The following is an 18,053-nucleotide window of genomic DNA, read 5'->3' on the forward strand; positions in this document are numbered from 1 at the left end:
GGGACAGATTTGTAAAGTGGTGTAGTACCCAAGACATTGACATGTTACAGGCAAAGCTGTCGGGACCTCCCTTTTTATGTTTTGTTTTTAGTATCAACAATGCCTTGCAGCAAGCACTGTGAAAGATTATTTGTTGGAGCTTCAGGCCTTCCTGCTTTTACCGGACCAACTGTTGTCGTTCGAATCCCCGGTTATGATGAGATTTATTAAACGTTTGACCCACATGTTCCATCCCAAGCCATTTGTGATGCCACAATGGGACCTTATCTTGGTCTCAATACTCCTCATGTACACGCTTTTCGAGCCCATGCATATGTGCTCACTGCATTTAATGCCCTTAAAGACTGTCTTCTTCATTATGATTACACCAGCTCATTTGTCTTCCTCATTACAGTTACGTCAGCTCATAGCATGAGTGAACTGCAGGTGGACCCACTGTACGCCACTTTTTTTCCAGACAAACTAATGTTGTGGGGTCAGGTTGCTTTTTTGCCAAAAGTCTCAACTCCATTCCAAATTGGACAGTCCATCACTCTACCAGCATTCTCTGCTCCCCCTAACCTCTTGAAAGTGGAGGTGAGGCTCCATTGGATGACCCTCTTAAGGGCTTTAAATGTTTTCATAGTTCATACCAAGGATCATCTGGTGGGCAGTCAACTTTTTGTGGAGTTCTTTGTGTGAGAAGTTGGCCTGATATATGATGTCACTAGTTCTAGTGTACACCTTGTATCAGTCCAAACAACCCTTATGGTGATTGGTTGTAAAGTCAACCTTATAGACCAGCTATCCTGGTGGTAGCATGGACAAGAGCAGTCTTAGGTTAAACTCTGTATGGCATGTGAAGCCAGCTGTTATACCATATGTAATCCCTTGAATACCAAATGAAAGGACACCACAACAGATATATATAAAAATAGAATGTATTTATTCTAGTCAAACCCTCAGCACTCTTTATGAGATTCGAGGTAAGTACAACAAAGTCTTATTTAAGCATACATTAAGTCACACAGGTAAGTAATACAGTTAGGCCCTAGGGGCCACGCAAACCATATACTAAGTAAGTGGTATAAGGACCACTGTCATGAACACAGGATAGGCCTATGCCTAGGGAATCGCTGGGGCTACACTATACTACCAAAGGTTAGGAAGTGGGAGGCCCACGGGATTCAGGTGCAGAGTGGAACCACTCACAAGTAATGCGTAAAAGTTGATAGAAATAGTAGTTATTAGAATTTAACAGTTTTAGGACACTTCTGGAATAGCTAGGAAGTCGAGACTTGGAAACTAGACCCTAGGATAGTCAATACCCTTGTGAGCACCGGAGTACTCAAGTTACCTAGCCCACGGGCTGCGGGTGCATAGGTGTGAACTTGCGTCGGGTTTCGTCGTGGACTCCTATGGATGCTTGAAGGAAAGTTGCTGACAGGCAGTCAGTGAAGAGTGTCCGGTGGATCCCAAGGATGGAATCAAGAAGGAAGGATACCTGCAAGCAGAAGGGACAGAGTCTAGGTCACCAGCCAGGAGCCGGGAATAAACCAGGAAGGAACCAGGCGATGTCGTGAAGATGCAGGTGAAGAGGTGAAGCTTTTCGCAGCAGCCACGGGTACCAGGAGGCGTCGAGGATGACCAGGACCAGGAGGTGAGCTGTCCCACGAAGGCTCTTGCTGTCGGCGGCGTCGATATCGAGTTAGGACCCAACAAGCCTTGGCAAGCGGAAGCCATGCAGAATGGAGGACTTGCTTCTGGTGCAGACCAGGAAGGTCTGGGGTGCTTCTCTTTCACAGAGGAGCGGGTGCCAGTCTGGAGGAGCCGGACCAGCAAGATGAAAACAAAGGTTCGTCGTCGCAGAGGTCACTAGCCAACGGGCCAGCAACCGGACAACACGTCGAGCAACTCAGGTGCAGAAGGGCCCCACGCAGAACACTTGAAGTGTGGGGAGCTGGTCTTCTTTGCAGATGGTGCTCGGGATGGGGGCTTCTCAATTCCCCAAGCACAGCCTCGAGGAAGCCTCAGAAGTCGCGCTAGTCAGTTACTAGCCACTTTTCCCAAGTCGCCGGTCCCACGTCCCTCGCCGCCTCCACGGGTCTCAGCTTCGCTGCAGATGTGGATCTGGGTCATAGGTGTCTGGAAGTCTCGGCGCTGGTCAGTCTCTGCAGTCGTCCCTCGTAGGATCAGTCGCAAAGCAAGCAGCGGTCGCTGGATGGTGCCTGGTTGCCCAGGATGGTCACTCCTTGGCCACAAGGGAGATTTCTTCAGTCTTCTTCCTGAGTTCGAATGTCGAAGGTCCAGAGTTTCTGTTCAAGTTGCAGATTCAGGTTAATCTAATTTAGCAGGGCTCAGCTACCTACTGATATACTGGGCTAGTGGGCTGGGCTACCTGCAAGGTCCCTCCTATGGGTGGGACCAGGAAGGGGAGTGGTTACACCCCATTTCCTTTGTCCAGTTTCGCGCCAGGGCTGAGGCTGGAGTGCCCCAGCGCCGGTTTGAACTGGACTATGCATGGGACACCTTGTGTGACCCAGGCAGTGTCTAGTTTCTTTCATCCCTCCCTGCCCCAATACACTAAGTCCTGTCTGGGGTGGTGCTCGCACCTCCCAAGGCAGGAAACCTATTGTCCAAGCCTCCCTCGCTGGAAGGACTCCCAGCAGCAGGAGGTCAGACTTGTGTCTGTGGCTGCAGCATCCATTTTGTGATGCTGGGGCTCTGGTTAACTTTAACCGGGTAAGTAGGTTTCAACATGTCTTCTCCCTCTAGAAGGGAGGAATAATATCCTCATGGCCAGAAATGGTATGGGGGTATTATTCCAAAGTGTTAGACACCTTACACGACATGTTTTGATAAAGCCAAACCATAGTTACCCTAACCGTTTAAGATTATAAGGTACTTTAAGAGTATATGGTAGGCTATATCATAGAACAGCTATAAGGACATGGTTCCGAAAGCTGCAGACAGGCTCAGCTCATGCTAGAGCACCATCTCACATGTTACCAAGCACTCTGCCTCCAGGATTGTTAAGGCCTGCCATAGGAGTGGCTGATAGGTACACATGTGTCTATATATAAGGTAGGTACAGGAATACTACACCTAAGCAAGGAGTGATTACACGACCTTGCCCCAGCTGAGTGATCAGCCAGTTGTGTCATAATGGAAGGCCAGGCCAGGGGTGGCAAAATACATGCTGCAGCCCCTGGTAGGCCTAGGGTACACCTATGCCCTGGGTACCTAAGGTACACTATACAGGGGCCAATAAGGTGATCCTAACCAATTGGGTTATGCACCTAAAGTACATAGTATAAATTTAGAGAGAGAACAGCTGGGCTGTGGGTCTGATTGGCAGGCCCACAGCCACATCTAAGTCGAAAACCAGTGAAGCAAAAGCAAAAAGTGGGGGTGAACCTAGAAAGCAGACCCTACTCTCCTACACTTTGGAGCAAAGAACGGGAAGTCTGTGCCGGAGAGAACCTTGAAGAAGTGAAAGTCCTCTGCATTACGATCAGCTACACACTGGCCAAGAAGCAGTCCATACTAGAATTGAAAGCTCTTTCAACCAGGGCCAAAGGCTGCCAAGACTGTGTTAGCAAGAGTAGTGCCTGTCATTTATATGTACCAGGCTGCAACATGGATATCTGTGGATATGTTTACAAAGCACTACTCCTTTGTCAACCAGGACCGACTGGAAAGACACTTCACCTGCATTTACAAGACATTTTGGTCTAAGGTCACTCCACAGACCCTCCACTTTGGGGAGGCACTACTTTGGTATCTATTCTAATGTGGGTAATCTGTGTTTATTATTATCCATCAGAAGAGCAAGTTACTTAACTTTGGTAACATTATTTCTGGTGGATAATCTGCCTAACCACAGATTCCTCACTGTCCCCCACCTCACCAATTTTGTGGAGTAGCCTCTTTTTAGCATCAACACTGCTTTTGAGGATGCAGAAAAGGGACGAGATAAGAAACTGCAGATAGTGCACTTGAGTGGCACTTATATGCTGCTCTGCTATGTCACTTCCCTGGTGGAGGGAACCAAAGGCGAACCTCTAAACACCTCCTAGTGGCATGTGGGAGAGCTGCTGCAAAAGTCTCTGCGTCCTGCCTGTCTCCTGGGTTAAGGTGCGGAATCTGTGGCATTATATGTAGCTCTGACTGGCAGGCTGGCATCTTGTCCTATTTTTCAGTCCCTTGTTGAAACGGTTCCTAGTTTTTGTTGTTTCATTGACAAACTTTCTTAGCAAACAATAAAGATTACTTCAAATGTCTGGCCTTAAGGTCTCCAGGGTTCGAACCCTGTTGTATAATGCCTTATCTGATCCACAGAACATCTGTATGAGGAGGTGTCTTAACGTGACCTCACAGCCTGCAACTCCTGTTCTTCAATGCATACAAAGGATATCAGGGAGCATGGGGACAATATTTCTAGCTAGGGCCCACAGAGATACACCAAAGCAATCCCTCACTTGTTCTACAGGTAAGAACACTCCCCAAGGGGTTCTTACAGCAAAACACAAGAAATGCAATAGAAAGAAGAGTCATCTTCTCCCTTTTGAAGCCTGTCCTTCTCCCAGAACTATTCACAGACTCACCATTCCACAACATTTTCCCATTGTTGTACCGTATTCCACTTCTAAATATGATGACAATGGTGTTCCAGACTCCCATCTGCTTACCCTTCCCAGGCCTAGGCTTTTCAGCAGACCATTTCGAACATTTTCAAGATGGACCCATTACACTCTTAGCTACAGTTCAAGGCTGGGCACATTCCTACAGGTATGTGTGGTGTCCTTGTGAATACAAATAAGCAGAAGGCAGGACAAAAGAATAGGCAAGTAGGTTTATTGGCACCTCATCCCTCAACCGCTCTTCTCCAACTACCCACTTCCAGAACCCCACGATAGCCCTTCTGATTCCACATTGGAATCCATGCCACATTCTGACCTTAGGCCAGTTAGCTCCACTGTACATTGCCACACATCTTCCCCCTCAACAATAATAATAACAGACTTTTTTTTTAAGTCTTAAACATTACCAAGCTATCAATATCAACATGAAATCAGAATAAATAAAAATAACAAACAAATTAACATATGACCAACTCCACCTTTAGTAGCACAAAACACCTCTAAAATTTCGATCAATTGTTAAAGTACTTGTGACCAGCTGGCTCACATACGGGAAGAAAGAGTTATAAACACACTTCCAATGAAGTATGATTTCTGTGCACGTTCCCTCTGATTCCAAAAAGAAAAAAACAAAGTTCAGTATTTTTCCTTTTTTTTTTTTGAACACCGTATTTCCTTACAAATGAATGAAGATCTTCCCAACAACTGAAAATGGCCCCCAACAAGGTTCTCATTGGCTGTCTCCAAGCCTCCTTTTGACGATTCAAGCCTCCACCTGGGAATTGCTGGGACACGCGCTGAAGCCTTTGTTTTCTTTATGACTTCACCGCACACGCGCAGAAGCCTCGCGCCTCCCTTTGGCACACACGCTGAAGCCTTCGTTCTCCTTTATGACTTCACCTGCACATGCGCAGAAGCCTTGCGCCTCCCTTCATGACTCCTCGGTGAACGCGCTGAAGTCTCGCGCTCCGCGTTGAAGTCTCGCGCTCACAGCAACCAGTTTTACGGAGACGTCTTGCGCTCCCGATGCCACCAGCTGTTCTCCTCCTCCAGAAACTCTCACCATACGAAGATCCGCAGCGCCACACCCGGAGCGTCACCAGTCTCGAAGGCCTCCAACAACGCCTCCTCATTCGCAGAGATCACGAATATCAGCTCCAGGATCCACACCAAACCCTCCAGGTTAGTGCCAAACCGATGTTGAGGTGCCTTTACTCCTGCCTTTACTCCCGCTCGTCGCCAAATAAATGTGGTGTCCTTGTGAATACAAATAAGCAGAAGGCAGGACAAAAGAATAGGCAAGTAGGTTTATTGGCACCTCATCCATCAACCGCTCTTCTCCAACTACCCACTTCCAGAACCCCACGATAGCCCTTCTGATTCCACATTGGAATCCATGCCACATTCTGACCTTAGGCCAGTTAGCTCCACTGTACATTGCCACAGTATGGTAATTTCAGAAGCTGTAACCTCTGTGTTACCCATCTCTGCGCCTCCACTGCTTCCGAATAAGCCCATACCCTCAATGTTGACAAGCTTCATGTCTTAAGCACTGCCTCGAAAAAAGAATTATATCTGCTTTGATGACCCTTTTTGCCTAAACCTTTACTTAGGGGTCAGAGTCTGCTAGAGGCTGGCATGGATAGAGGAACTATTTAGATCAGATTCTGATGCCCTGGGAATCACTTATCGAGGCTATGGGTGCACTGAGGAAAACTAACACATCTTCTGAAAGGGACATTTCTTACCCCTCAGGCTTACCCCTCAGGCTTTCCTTTAGACACAGTCTGTTAGTTAACCTCAGTGGTACGTAAAGCAGCGGAAGGCCTGGAGTTACCTGTGCCCGCTGAAAAAAGTCCAACATTTTAACTAAATTTGTTGCCTTTCAGTGGGGCGCTCTTGGAGCCGAATTTTGGCTTTCTGGAAGAAAACCTTTTTGGGCCTGGAAGTTCACTGACTAATTGCACGACACCAAAGGCCTTCACCTTCTGACCCAAAGTTCTTGTTTTTTCATCCTTCATCGGACAGTCTAAAAGTTCAAGCCACATCTGCAAAATTGAACCTCAGTTCTATCTCTACGATTCCACTAGATTGTGAGTGCAGTAGACTCGACTCTGGTGAAGAAGAGTCTTTGTACTAGGCATCCTAGTGCTGTGCACTGCAAACACCACATGCCTTCTTGGCTGTTACATCCACACCTTCTCTAAATTAGCAAAAATGACTGCGAACAGCCGTCCCAAATACATGAAGATGCCGTTTTCAGTCCCTGTGAGCGATGGTTTGGACTTTTACAAACTGATGACATGTAACCTTGATTCCACTGACTAGGTGGGTCTATAGGTGGCCATGATATTTACTTTACACTGGCACACCTGGGTGTGTTTCGCAGGCTTCTTGCGAGATGTCCAGGTGGCCTTATTGGATATGCTCTTCAAAGATGAGGGACTCTTTGAGGAGAAGGCAGACTTCTCCCTGAAACATTTAAAAAGTGATTGCATTATAGTTTCTTACTGAGTTTCTTTAGGGGACAGCAGAAACCTTCCCCGTCAGCCCATTTCCAGCTACATTTCTCCCTCTGGGGCAGGGGTGAACCTAAAGGTCTCACCACCAGCAGCAACAGTTCCAGTCTCCTCCATCTTCTACTGAATCTGCAGCCTCAAATCCTGTGACTTGCACCTTCACCAAGTAGATGTAAAAGTGGGACTAGGGTCAGCCACTTAACCACTGACTATCCAGACAATCGCAGATCACTGGGTGTTTCATCTTATTTTTTCAGAGCTATAACCTTCATTTTGTGTACTCCACACCATCCATTTCTAAGGGAGTGCTCTCCGTCACACATTGTGATCTTGGAGGCAGAGGTTATTACTCTATTGAACAAAGGGATGATAGAAGTGATTACTCTTGATTAGAGGGAGTTTACTCCCTTTAATTCTTGGCCCCAAAAAGAATTGAGGCCACCAGCCCATCCTGGATCTATTCCTCTTAAATATTTGTATTCAACAGAACAAGTTCAAAAAGTTCTCGAGTCAGGTTCTGCTGCCACTGTATGGTGGTGAGAGGTTGGTGTCCCTGGCAGTGCTCGAGAAATCTACTCGCCCACTCGCTTTGTTAAGGCAAATTTTATCAGGGCGATCTATTTTTGGGGCCTTCAGGCCCGTTTAGGTGAATTGACTAAGAGTAGGTGTTTGGTTCACTCAGAAAGTGAATGAGCCGTAGAGATTCCTTTAATTCTTGTTTTTTTCTTGTCACGTTTGCGCTACGTTCAGAGACAGAGGTCAAATGTCAGTTTATGTCTTATTACAATTTGCTGCTTATTTTATTCTGGAGGTTGGTGTTTACGTTTTTTTCCTCTGACTGCAAAGTTACAGGATTTTGTAACGTGAACTGTCTGACAATCGAACTGTACAAATGGAGAGAAATTAAATGCTGTATGATGTCAGTTTTTTTTCTTCTAACACACACTTAAATACCTTGTAATTGAACTGTACACGCATTTTAAAATATATTTCAGTAGGTATGAAAGCACATTTTTTATAACTGTGATGAAAAAAGATTTTAATACAATGAAAACAAATCAAAACACTTTACTTGGTGATGTTCAAATGATAAATGTGTTTGCTGGAACCTAATTTCCACAGATTATTGTATTTACGCTATATAGTTTTTTCAGTAAAACTGCCTATGAGTGGGAAGTTTGTGACCTTTTCAATGGAAAGTGTGCTGTATTTAAATGTCAGTGCTCTATCACATCATTCTTTAGTAATATATTTATAGCAAGTAAGTTTTTAAACATGAACTGAGAAACATTCCTGCCCCCACCCTAATGACAATACTATTAGTGACCTAAGAGGCTAGTCAGGGGTCATGTGCACCCTATATGTGGACTAGATTCTTATTATACATGGAGCAAAAGTTTAGTCTATTAATTCAAACAGTAGAGTTTTCTGTACAGCTGAAATGCTGAGATCTCATATGTTAAGGTGCTCTCATGAATGATAATGAAGAAAAAGGTGGCTCTGTAAAATAAAACATTTGCCTAGGCTCACACAATTTGAGATCAGTTTAAGGGTCAAGTATACTACAATTAGGTCGAGTAGATTATTCAAGTCACTAGACCTGCAGGTCTGGTAACATTCTTATTATTTTTTGAGTCCTTCTTGGATCTCCAAGACAATGATTTTCAACTACGTATTCTCCTTGCTCACTTTTGGGAAGTCAGATTCACCATTGGGTTTTGGCGTTGCCAATGTGCAGGTCTTCCATTTCGTCTGTTGCCCAATGGCCATTCACCAAAGTTCAGTTGTTGTGGCAGCTTCAGTAGGTTCTTTAGCCTTGAGTATTGTCCTCAAGCAGCACTTTCAGGGAATGTTAATTTACAGCTTTTCAACCCGATTTTAAAATACCTGGGGAATTATTTATTATCCCCAAAATATTGCAAGAATGGAGTTAAAATAGTAAATAAGCTTCCTGGACAATTTTAGGAAAGCTGCACTATCTCTAAATATTCTAGGACTAAATTTAGAATAGAAAGTATACCCTTGAAGCATATAGAAAACGTTATGCTACTCTGAGGGCGCAGCTGAAGGTAAGAAACTCAATCATGCCTTCACTGAGAAAGCCAGAAGACCATGTATTTATATACGTGGAAGACTGACAGGTGAAAGTGGAACCCCACTGCTAGTGATAGAACAACTTCAATGCACCTTGACTTTGCCATCAACTTCAAGAAGACCCACATTGTGCTGATGCAGAGGTTGAACTTCATAGGCACGGTGCTGGACTGAACCTGCATGAAGGTTTTTTCTCCTCAGAGGATTCCACATATTCTGGATATGATATTGATGTTTCTGAATCCGACTTACATTTTGGTTCTCCAAGTCCTGTACTTTTTGGGCCTCATGCATCAGTTAGTGTCTCAAGACGATGCAATTTTTCATACTGTCCATAATGAAATGAAATGAATGAATGAAAGCGGCTTTAATATAGTCCGTGGCTACCCGGGAGCATCCCAGCGCTGCGGAGTGTGACTAGAGGAGGATGCGGTTACGGGAATAGCCAGGTTTTCAGATGTTTGCGGAAGGTGAGGTGATTGGGTTCCTTGCGGATGAATAGAGGGAGGGCGTTCCAGAGCCTTGACGCATTGTATGAGAAGAGGCGTCCTCCCGTCCGTGCCTTTTTGATTCTGGGTGTGTCGGTCAGGAAGAGATCGTCTGAGCGCAGATTTCTAGTGGCTTTGTATGGTTTGATCAGGTTCTTGGTGATCGGGGGCCCCTTGCCCTTCATATTTTTGTGTGTAATGCATAGGGCTTTAAAGTGTATTCTCTCCTGTATTGGGAGCCAGTGAAGTGTTTTTAGGGCGGGCTTGGCTGAGCAGCGTTTGCTTGTGTTAGTGAGAAGTCTTGCTGCTGAGTTCTGGACCATTTGGAGCCTGGCGACGACCGATATGGGGGCGCCTAAATACAAGGCATTACCGTAATCCAGCCGGGAGAGAACAAGCGACTGTATCAGGAGCTTTCTTGAGTGGTCGGGTAGGAGGGACAGTATTTTATGTGTAGTTCGAAGGAGGCCATAACAGGTGGCAGCGGTTTTTCTGGCTTGGGTTCTGAAGGTGAGCTCGTGGTAGAGCCAGATGCCAAGGCTTTTTATTTATTTTTTTGCTGTGGGAGCTGGTCCCATGCAAGTGGGCCATAGCGAGATGGGGTTGAAGGATGGTTGGTTCCCGAGTAGCATGAGCTCCGTTTTTTCGCCGTTGAGTTTAAGGTGTGAAGCACTCATCCAACTATCTACTTCTTTTAGGCAGGTGCACAGATTCGTCGAGGAGTGTTCCGACTGATTGAGTGCCACAATTAATTGTGTGTCATCTGCGTAAGGAACTATTTTGACTCCGAAGGGGGTTACTATCTCAGCCAGAGGGGACATATATACATTAAAAAGTGTGGGGCTTAGGGATGAGCCCTGGGGGACCCCGCATTGAAGCGGCACTGGTTGGGATCGGGTGTTGCCTTCGAACACTTGGAAGGTTCTGTCTTCCAAGAACGACTTCAGCCATGCTAGGGCTGTACCAGTTACTCCTGCTTTTTCGAGACGGTGAGCCAGCGTACTGTGGTTCGCCGTGTCGAAGGCTGCGCTTAGGTCCAGGAGGATAATGGCTGAGGATCCTCCGGAGTCTAAGATCTTTCTGGCCTGCTCCACTACCGCTATTAGTGCGATTTCTGTGCCCTGGCCGGGGCGGAAGCCAGTTTGAGAGGAGTGAAGCCTTCCGGAGGATTCAAGGTGAGCGGAGAGCAGTTGATTGACATATTTCTCTGCAATCTTGCTGATTCCTGGGAGTAGGGAGATGGGGTGGTAGTTAGCCATCTCTGTGGGATCAAGGTGGGGGTTTTTTAGTAATGCTTTTACCATGGCTTTTTTCCAGTCTTGTGGGACCAGGCCCTGTGATAGCGAGGCATTGATTAGTTTAATGATGGGGAGGGTAATGGTGGGTGTTACTAACTTCAGGATGTTGAGTGGAGCGGTGTCGAGCGGGGAACCGCTCTTTATTGAGTCTAGGATAGGGGGAAATAGATCTTCTGTGAGTGGTTTGAAAAATTCCAGGAAATGGGGAGCATCCTGGGAGATAGGTATGCAGGGTTCGAGTTGAGATAATGGATCTCAACTGGTGGATGTGGCCCTGCAATCTCACGTAGAGTTGTGCCTTCAGTCTTCTGCAGTTGCAGGATCCTTTGTTTACTGATGCCTCCAAGGTAAGTTGGATGCTCATTTGGGCGACATGATAGCTTGGGATCTCATGTTGGGTTACCAATTATGTAAAGATGTTTTACGAACTTGCCAAGAAATACTCTCCGGTTAGCATTCTGGCCTTCTCCATGAGTACCCTGGTTGCTTCTGCTGCTCTTACCACAGGCTTCCACTAGCTGATTGTTGCCAGGCCGCTACTTGGTCTTCCTTGCATTCTGTTGCGAAACATTATTGCCTAACAGCTCAGGCACACAGTAATGGATACGTTGCCAGGGCTTTGTTGCATCACTACCTTGGTCAATCTACCCTTCCCAATCTCACCTTCCTTAAGGTGTTGCTTTGGAACTCATTTATAAGGTGAAAAATCTGTAGAAAGAAGTATCCCTCAGAAGAAAAAATATGTGTACCTTTGGTAACAATGTATCGGGTGGGTACAGTATCCTCCAGTAGATTCCTCACTGCCTTGCCACTGATGAGTTAGTGCCATTATTAATAAGATTCCATGTTATAAATTTGTATCGTCTGCTGTAATTGTCACTGTCGTAAATGCTCTCTCGCTTCCTCTCAGCACTCCTTGGTGGAAGGCAGAAACATGATAGGAACTGGCACCACTAAACAACATACATAATGTGATGTTATCATGTCTGGGGATGACAAAGCCTCAGCTGAGGCAGTTCCATGCCACCTAGTGGCACTGGTCAGTTATTGATGGTGAAAAGGCTTCTGGGCCAGTCTGGTGCCTGGGAAATAATTATGAGGTGATGAATCTGCGGGACTATATAGTATTTACCAGAGATGCTGTTAGTAAAGGTAGGAAACTATTTTCTCTTTTATATTAACACTAGCAATGGCACCAGATGTACATACTTCTTGAAATGAAAAATATTTTATTTAATTGGGGCTAGAGATGTCCTCTTTTAGCATACATCTTGCTGCACTTTGCAGTTTCATGTGTAGGTCGGTTGAGACTTCTCTGTATTTTCAATGGATTTCTGAATGAGTTTGAGAGATTTTTCAATCACCAGTTGCAAAGTGCACTGCATCGTGTGATCCCAGAAGAGTCGCGGCACATTATTTTAAACAAATGTTGAAGAGAGAGTTGAAATATGTCACCTGCGAGACAGCCTTTGTTATAAGTTGTAGGTTTACCAGCACAAAGGTGGTTCTGAAAAGCAACCCTTTATTTCATATCCTAAGCACCTTCTACTTATCACCACCACTACTTAGATAATCATCTTATATTATCTCACAACGTAAATATGCAGGGTACAAATCCTGCTTGTTGTATAGGAAGAAGGTTTTCCGGTACTAACTCAACATAAGCAAATAATTCAGTAAAGCCTTCCAGCTGTTCAATTAATTGGTCAAGCCTTGAAAGGGCAGGAATATCAAAAATAGACCACTCCCAGAGGATCTGCTCTTGTATTGCCTTTTTCACAATAGGTTAAATAAAATACATACTGGACATTCCAACAGAGGAATGACTCAAATGGTGTTCTTCATTGGTGTACCACACCCCACAATGAAGCACTATTGAATGAATATCCAGAAGAGAAGCTAAAGTGGAAAATGTGGCCCTGCAATCCCTTTTTCACACTTTGTGAATGTTTGAAAAATCTCATGCTGAAGCAGAATATTATTTACTGATGGCAGTATATCTATGTCTAACTTCAAAAGATCAAATTACTTTGTTTTCAAAACCTCCAATTGCGCTGTAGTCCTGGAAAGATGAGATTTGAAGGAAGTAGAGGAGGTCAACCAGAAGTGAGAAAGTCAAAACCTTGGCAAATCCACATATATAAGGGTATTGGGAAATGTTTTTTCATGGGTGAGTTGATTAGAAACTCTTGAGTTTCAGAAGGAAATTGCGGCTGCACTTCGAAAGAAAAGGCTTTTGTCTCGCAGCTTATAAAGTCAGTTCTTGGCTTCTGAACTTTTTATTGCAGACACAATAAAGCCCTTGGACTAGTATTGGGGCTTTGTTCTTTAGCTTTTAGGATGTTTGCTCTTTTTTTAATTTGAGTATTGTTAGAACAAAAGATTTGTTAAGCAGTTTTCACAATGAAGGAAAGATAAAGTAGCTTGTCTTTGAAAGAGTCTGATAGATAGTTTGTCTGTGGATACTACCACTTCCATACTACATTTTATGTTTTGTCTTTGTCAGTAGAATAGAGAAAGGATTTTTAAATTGAACAGTAGGTCTAATACTGAACCCTTGAACTCTTAGGTCAAGAATGAAAAACTTTTCTACATTTGCTATTTTATGAAAGTTGTCAAAAGCCCTATAGGCTTCTTTCAAAACCCAATGAAGTAAAAGTATACTCTACTGTCACCGCTTAGGATAGATAAATGAGATTGTAGGTGACTGGAGTAAGCTTGGTGTCAACATGAAGGAGCCTGGGGTTCAGCAGTGCTGCCAACTGTCAAGTACTTTACACATCTCTCCTTTTAATGTATTAGGGCTCCTTTTCTACATTACTGTCCAATGAAATGTCCCAATTATAAGACTATTTGGGCCTGCATATAAAAGGAATGTGTCCTTATGGTAAAAGGACAAGATTTCATCCATTTAAGGACATTGGATATCTGTTGACCATTGGGGCATCTCCAATATGGAGATGCCAGTGGACTTGTGTGTAAGTAACTTGTTTGCTACTCATTGTTACAGAAACCCATTAGAAACTGTGTAGTATGCCACTGTTACAACACAGCTGTTTTGAGATGTGCAAATTTACAGTCTGTTGATTCTCTATAATCTAGGTGAGTTTCCAGCATGAAGCCTATCCTGCTGCTTTGTTGCCCACAGAAAAAGCTCTGGGAGAGCGTGCGGGCAATTCTGACCTAGAGGAGCTGCCCATATCACGCCAGGTATTCATCGTGCAGGAACTAGAGATCCGTGACCGCTTGGCCTCCTCTCAGATTAACAAGTTCCTCTATCTGTACACCAGTGAGAAAATGCCTCGACGGGCCCACTCCAACATGGTAAGTAATATTCTGGGATATGTTCCTAGTGCACATAGCTTGAGGAAGAGGCGGTTGGGTGAGTTGGCAGTGGACACCATAAAAGGAGACCTTTCCATTCTGTGTTACTGTGAGAAGTTTTCATGTACATGCTGTGATCCAGTTCAGTGCCACACAGAGTAATACATGCCTTGGATGTGAAATCAATCAAGAGTTAGTTTCCCAAAGCATTTCTTTTAATAATTATATCCTGTGAGTGCTCTATGGGTTAGAGGAAGAATGAAAATTGAAATTCACATTCTGAAGTCTTACTACATCTTTGACTGTCACCACATACCATACAGTTAGCACAATGCTATTTCAGTTATAAAAACACAATATTTTTTTAAATAAGGTGTTTGCCACTCAATGATTACCCTTTAGATGCTGAGACTGTTCTCACCAAATGCCGAGACGTTATTTTGACATTTTGGGCCGTTCACGATTAAGCATTTATAAAATATTTTCTAAAAATTGTTTTCAGGTATAATTTGTGTTCTTTTTTTCCCCACATGTTGGGGATTCAAGTGCTGTTAAGGATTTGTGATGTACCTTGCTGTGGCCTGAGAATACAACAAAAACATGTTTTTTTTCTTTTGAAATTGGGAGAAAAAGGGGTATGAATGAAGCTGTGTCCTTTTTTTTATTTTCCTTTTCTAAACCCACTGTCAACAAATTACTATCTGTGCTATGATCACACTCATTGCAGCTATCAGAACCAGGCAGGTTGAGCAAAAATACATTTTTCACCTCTGTTTTAGCAATTTTTGAAGGGGTGGTCATCATATCCCATTCTAACGGAGGGAAGCTCCTTCAGATACTATACTTGAATCTCCCTTCCAGGCACAGACTGCATCTAGAAACTTTACATGCCATAGCATATCACTGGCACCTGGTGGTGCTGTGCAATAGCATCCTCAAAGCCACGAAGACTTTCATGCCCCACCATACCTTACTGGTGTGGATCTAAAGTACCTGTTATGTTCAAGGCATGTGTGCAGTGAATACACATGCTTTGCATACTCCTACCATCTAGTGTTGGGTCCGGATGTTTGCAAGTTGTTTTTCTTCGAAGAAACTTTCAGAGTCACGAGGCAAGGTGACTCCTCCTTTTGGCGATAGTGTGCATGGGCATCGACGCCATTGTTAGATTGTTTTTTTCCGTCATCGGGTTCGGACGTGTATTGCTGCTCTCTGGTTCAAAACAGTCCTTCGGGTCCCCTCGTGTGCAATCCACTGTACCCTCGACGGTATTGCTATCGTACGCATCTCCCTCTCTCCGCGTATCCATTCGATCAGGAAAATCTCTCATCATCAAAAGCATCGTTGTCGGCCTTGTGGCCTTACCGCATCGATCCATTCTTCTGATGATGGAACGGACCCTGTTTCAATTCTGTTCTTGGTGCCAGCCAAATACTCTTGCACGATCTACACCAAGTATGCAACTTATGCCTCTCACCGGAGCGCAAGCAAGAAGATTGTGAGGTGTATCGGTCGTTCCGAAAGAAAAAGACTCTTCAAAATCGTCGGGCTTGACAACGAGAAATGCAGCATCAAAGCACTCAACATCCTCCGGATACCTTTGGAGAAGAATCCGAACATGAAGTCACAGCTGCGGAAGAAGAGGAGGGCTTCTCAGTCACAGAATCCCCCGCACCCCATAAGCTATCTTCAACTAAACATAAGGCTTTGCCACCATCTCTGCCTTCGGCCTTGGTCGGCAACAAGACACCGTTTCTGATGCCCCACCACCGAAACTAGTAGTCAAACCTTCTGGCTCGGGATCAAACAGAGACAGATCGTCTTCGGACCCAAAACATTCCTCGCCGAAAGACAAATTTAGTTCGGAGCTGAAATCCTCCATTTTGAAACAAAAGTCCGCTTCGGAGCCAAAACCTTCCGCTTCTAAACACAATTCCGATTCAGAGCTGAAACCTGCAACTTCCAAAGACAAGAAGGGACAAGTCAGGTTCGACACCAAAACTTTCGGCGCCTACATCCAAAGAAGATATTTCAGATCCCTAGAACCAATTTAAAACATTATGAAAGACAGATCGGATCCAAAGCAGAAAAAAGCTTTACATCTATCCAGACGTTGGACATATATAAGCCAAAACTCCTCCCAAAAGGAAAGTCAGTTCAGAGGACACTGGATACAAGATCCCCCTTAAGAAGAGGAAAGACATTGCTACAAGTCTTATATATCCTGCTTTTCCATCCCCTCCGCCACTACCACCATCTTCACCTTTACCAATACTGCCAGGCTCAGATCCACTACACATAACACCACAGGGATCTCCTCACACACAGCCTGATTTAGAAGATGGGATGATAATGATGATGAATGTAATATTCCTTTACCTACAGATCTGTGGGATGATTATAATATCGATCCACCTATGGATAATGATCCTGACCTTTACCCTGCAAATCCTTCACCTCCACATGATAATGTTTCCTATCTAGAGCTAATTTCCCTGAGCAGCAGCATATCATGGAGTTACACTGCATAAAGAGACCTTAGATGACAATTTTTTATTTGAGACACTAGGGTCTTCACACAGAGTTCGCCAGAGTCTGTTAAAAGGCATGATGAGACATGCAGATGACATTTTTAAGGACCTTGTTTGTGCACAAATGTTAACACCTAGGGTTGATAGAAAATATAAACCATCGCCCTCTGATCCAGTTTTCATTAAAGAACAGCTCCCTCTAGATTCACTGGTGGTTTCCAACGTTCGTAAAAGAGCGAACTCACAGACATCTGGAGATGCCCCTCCCTCAGATAAAGAATCAAAGTTTGTTGACGCATCTGGTAAAAGGGTAGCTGCTTAAGCTGCTAGTCACTGGTGCATAGCCAACACACAGGGCCTACTAGCTAGGTATAACAGGGCACACTGGGATGAGATGGAAGGTCTACTTCAGTACCTCCCTGAAGAGCACAAGAAAACGGCTCAAGAGCTAGTTCAAGAAGGGAAGCTCATTTCTAACTCTTCTATTAGATGTGCACTTGATGCTGGTGACACTGCAGCGAGAGAAGTTAACACCAGCATTCTCTTACGTCGGCATGCCTGGCTTAGAATTTCAGGTTTTAAACCAGAAGTACAACAGTCTATTTTAAACACTCCATTTAACAAACAAAATCTTTTTGGACCTCAGGTTGAGTAGGCTTTAGAAAAAATGAAAAAAGACACGGATGTGGTGAAACCATGGCAGCATTTCAATCTCCTTCAAGCAGAGGCTCCTTTTGTCGCTCATTTTATAGAGCAGGGTCTAAAACTACATCCTCAGACCCTAACACTTCCTCGTACAAGTCCAACACGCAACCCTCTTCCGGTAGAAATTTCTTTAGATGAGGGTACAGGGTTTTTTTTTAAGGTAGAGGTAAGGGCACGTCAACACGTAGCTCCCCTCCTCCCAATAAGCAGTGACTTGCCTACGCTTCCCCCCGATCATCTAACACCTGTCGGGGGAAGACTACAACAATTTCTCCCCATTTGGCAATCCATAACATCAGACAAATGGGTGCTAGACATTATCTGACATGCTTATTGCCTGGACTTCACCAGCAATCCTCCCAACATTACACCTCGCACTCACAAACTCTCGTCAGAACACCTGCAGCTTCTCAAACAAGAGGTACAAGCTCTTTTAACAAAAGAAGCTATAGAACCAGTTCCATTACAGTAC

The 18,053-nt window shown here is 44.5% G+C and overlaps 1 protein-coding gene across 1 annotated transcript in view; it reads left to right on the top strand.

The window, feature by feature from the left end:
- The window catches only part of ATG2A (autophagy related 2A), a 2,561,659-nt gene that overhangs the window by 1,828,850 nt on the left and 714,756 nt on the right, over positions 1-18,053 (top strand). The window contains exon 33 of the mRNA XM_085625535.1: positions 14,124-14,345. Coding sequence (XP_085481661.1) covers positions 14,124-14,345 — 222 coding nt within the window. The remainder of the gene's footprint in view (positions 1-14,123; positions 14,346-18,053) is intronic.

Source organism: Triturus cristatus, chromosome 9, assembly GCF_964204655.1.
Source record: "Triturus cristatus chromosome 9, aTriCri1.1, whole genome shotgun sequence".
Lineage (NCBI taxonomy): Eukaryota > Metazoa > Chordata > Amphibia > Caudata > Salamandridae > Triturus > Triturus cristatus.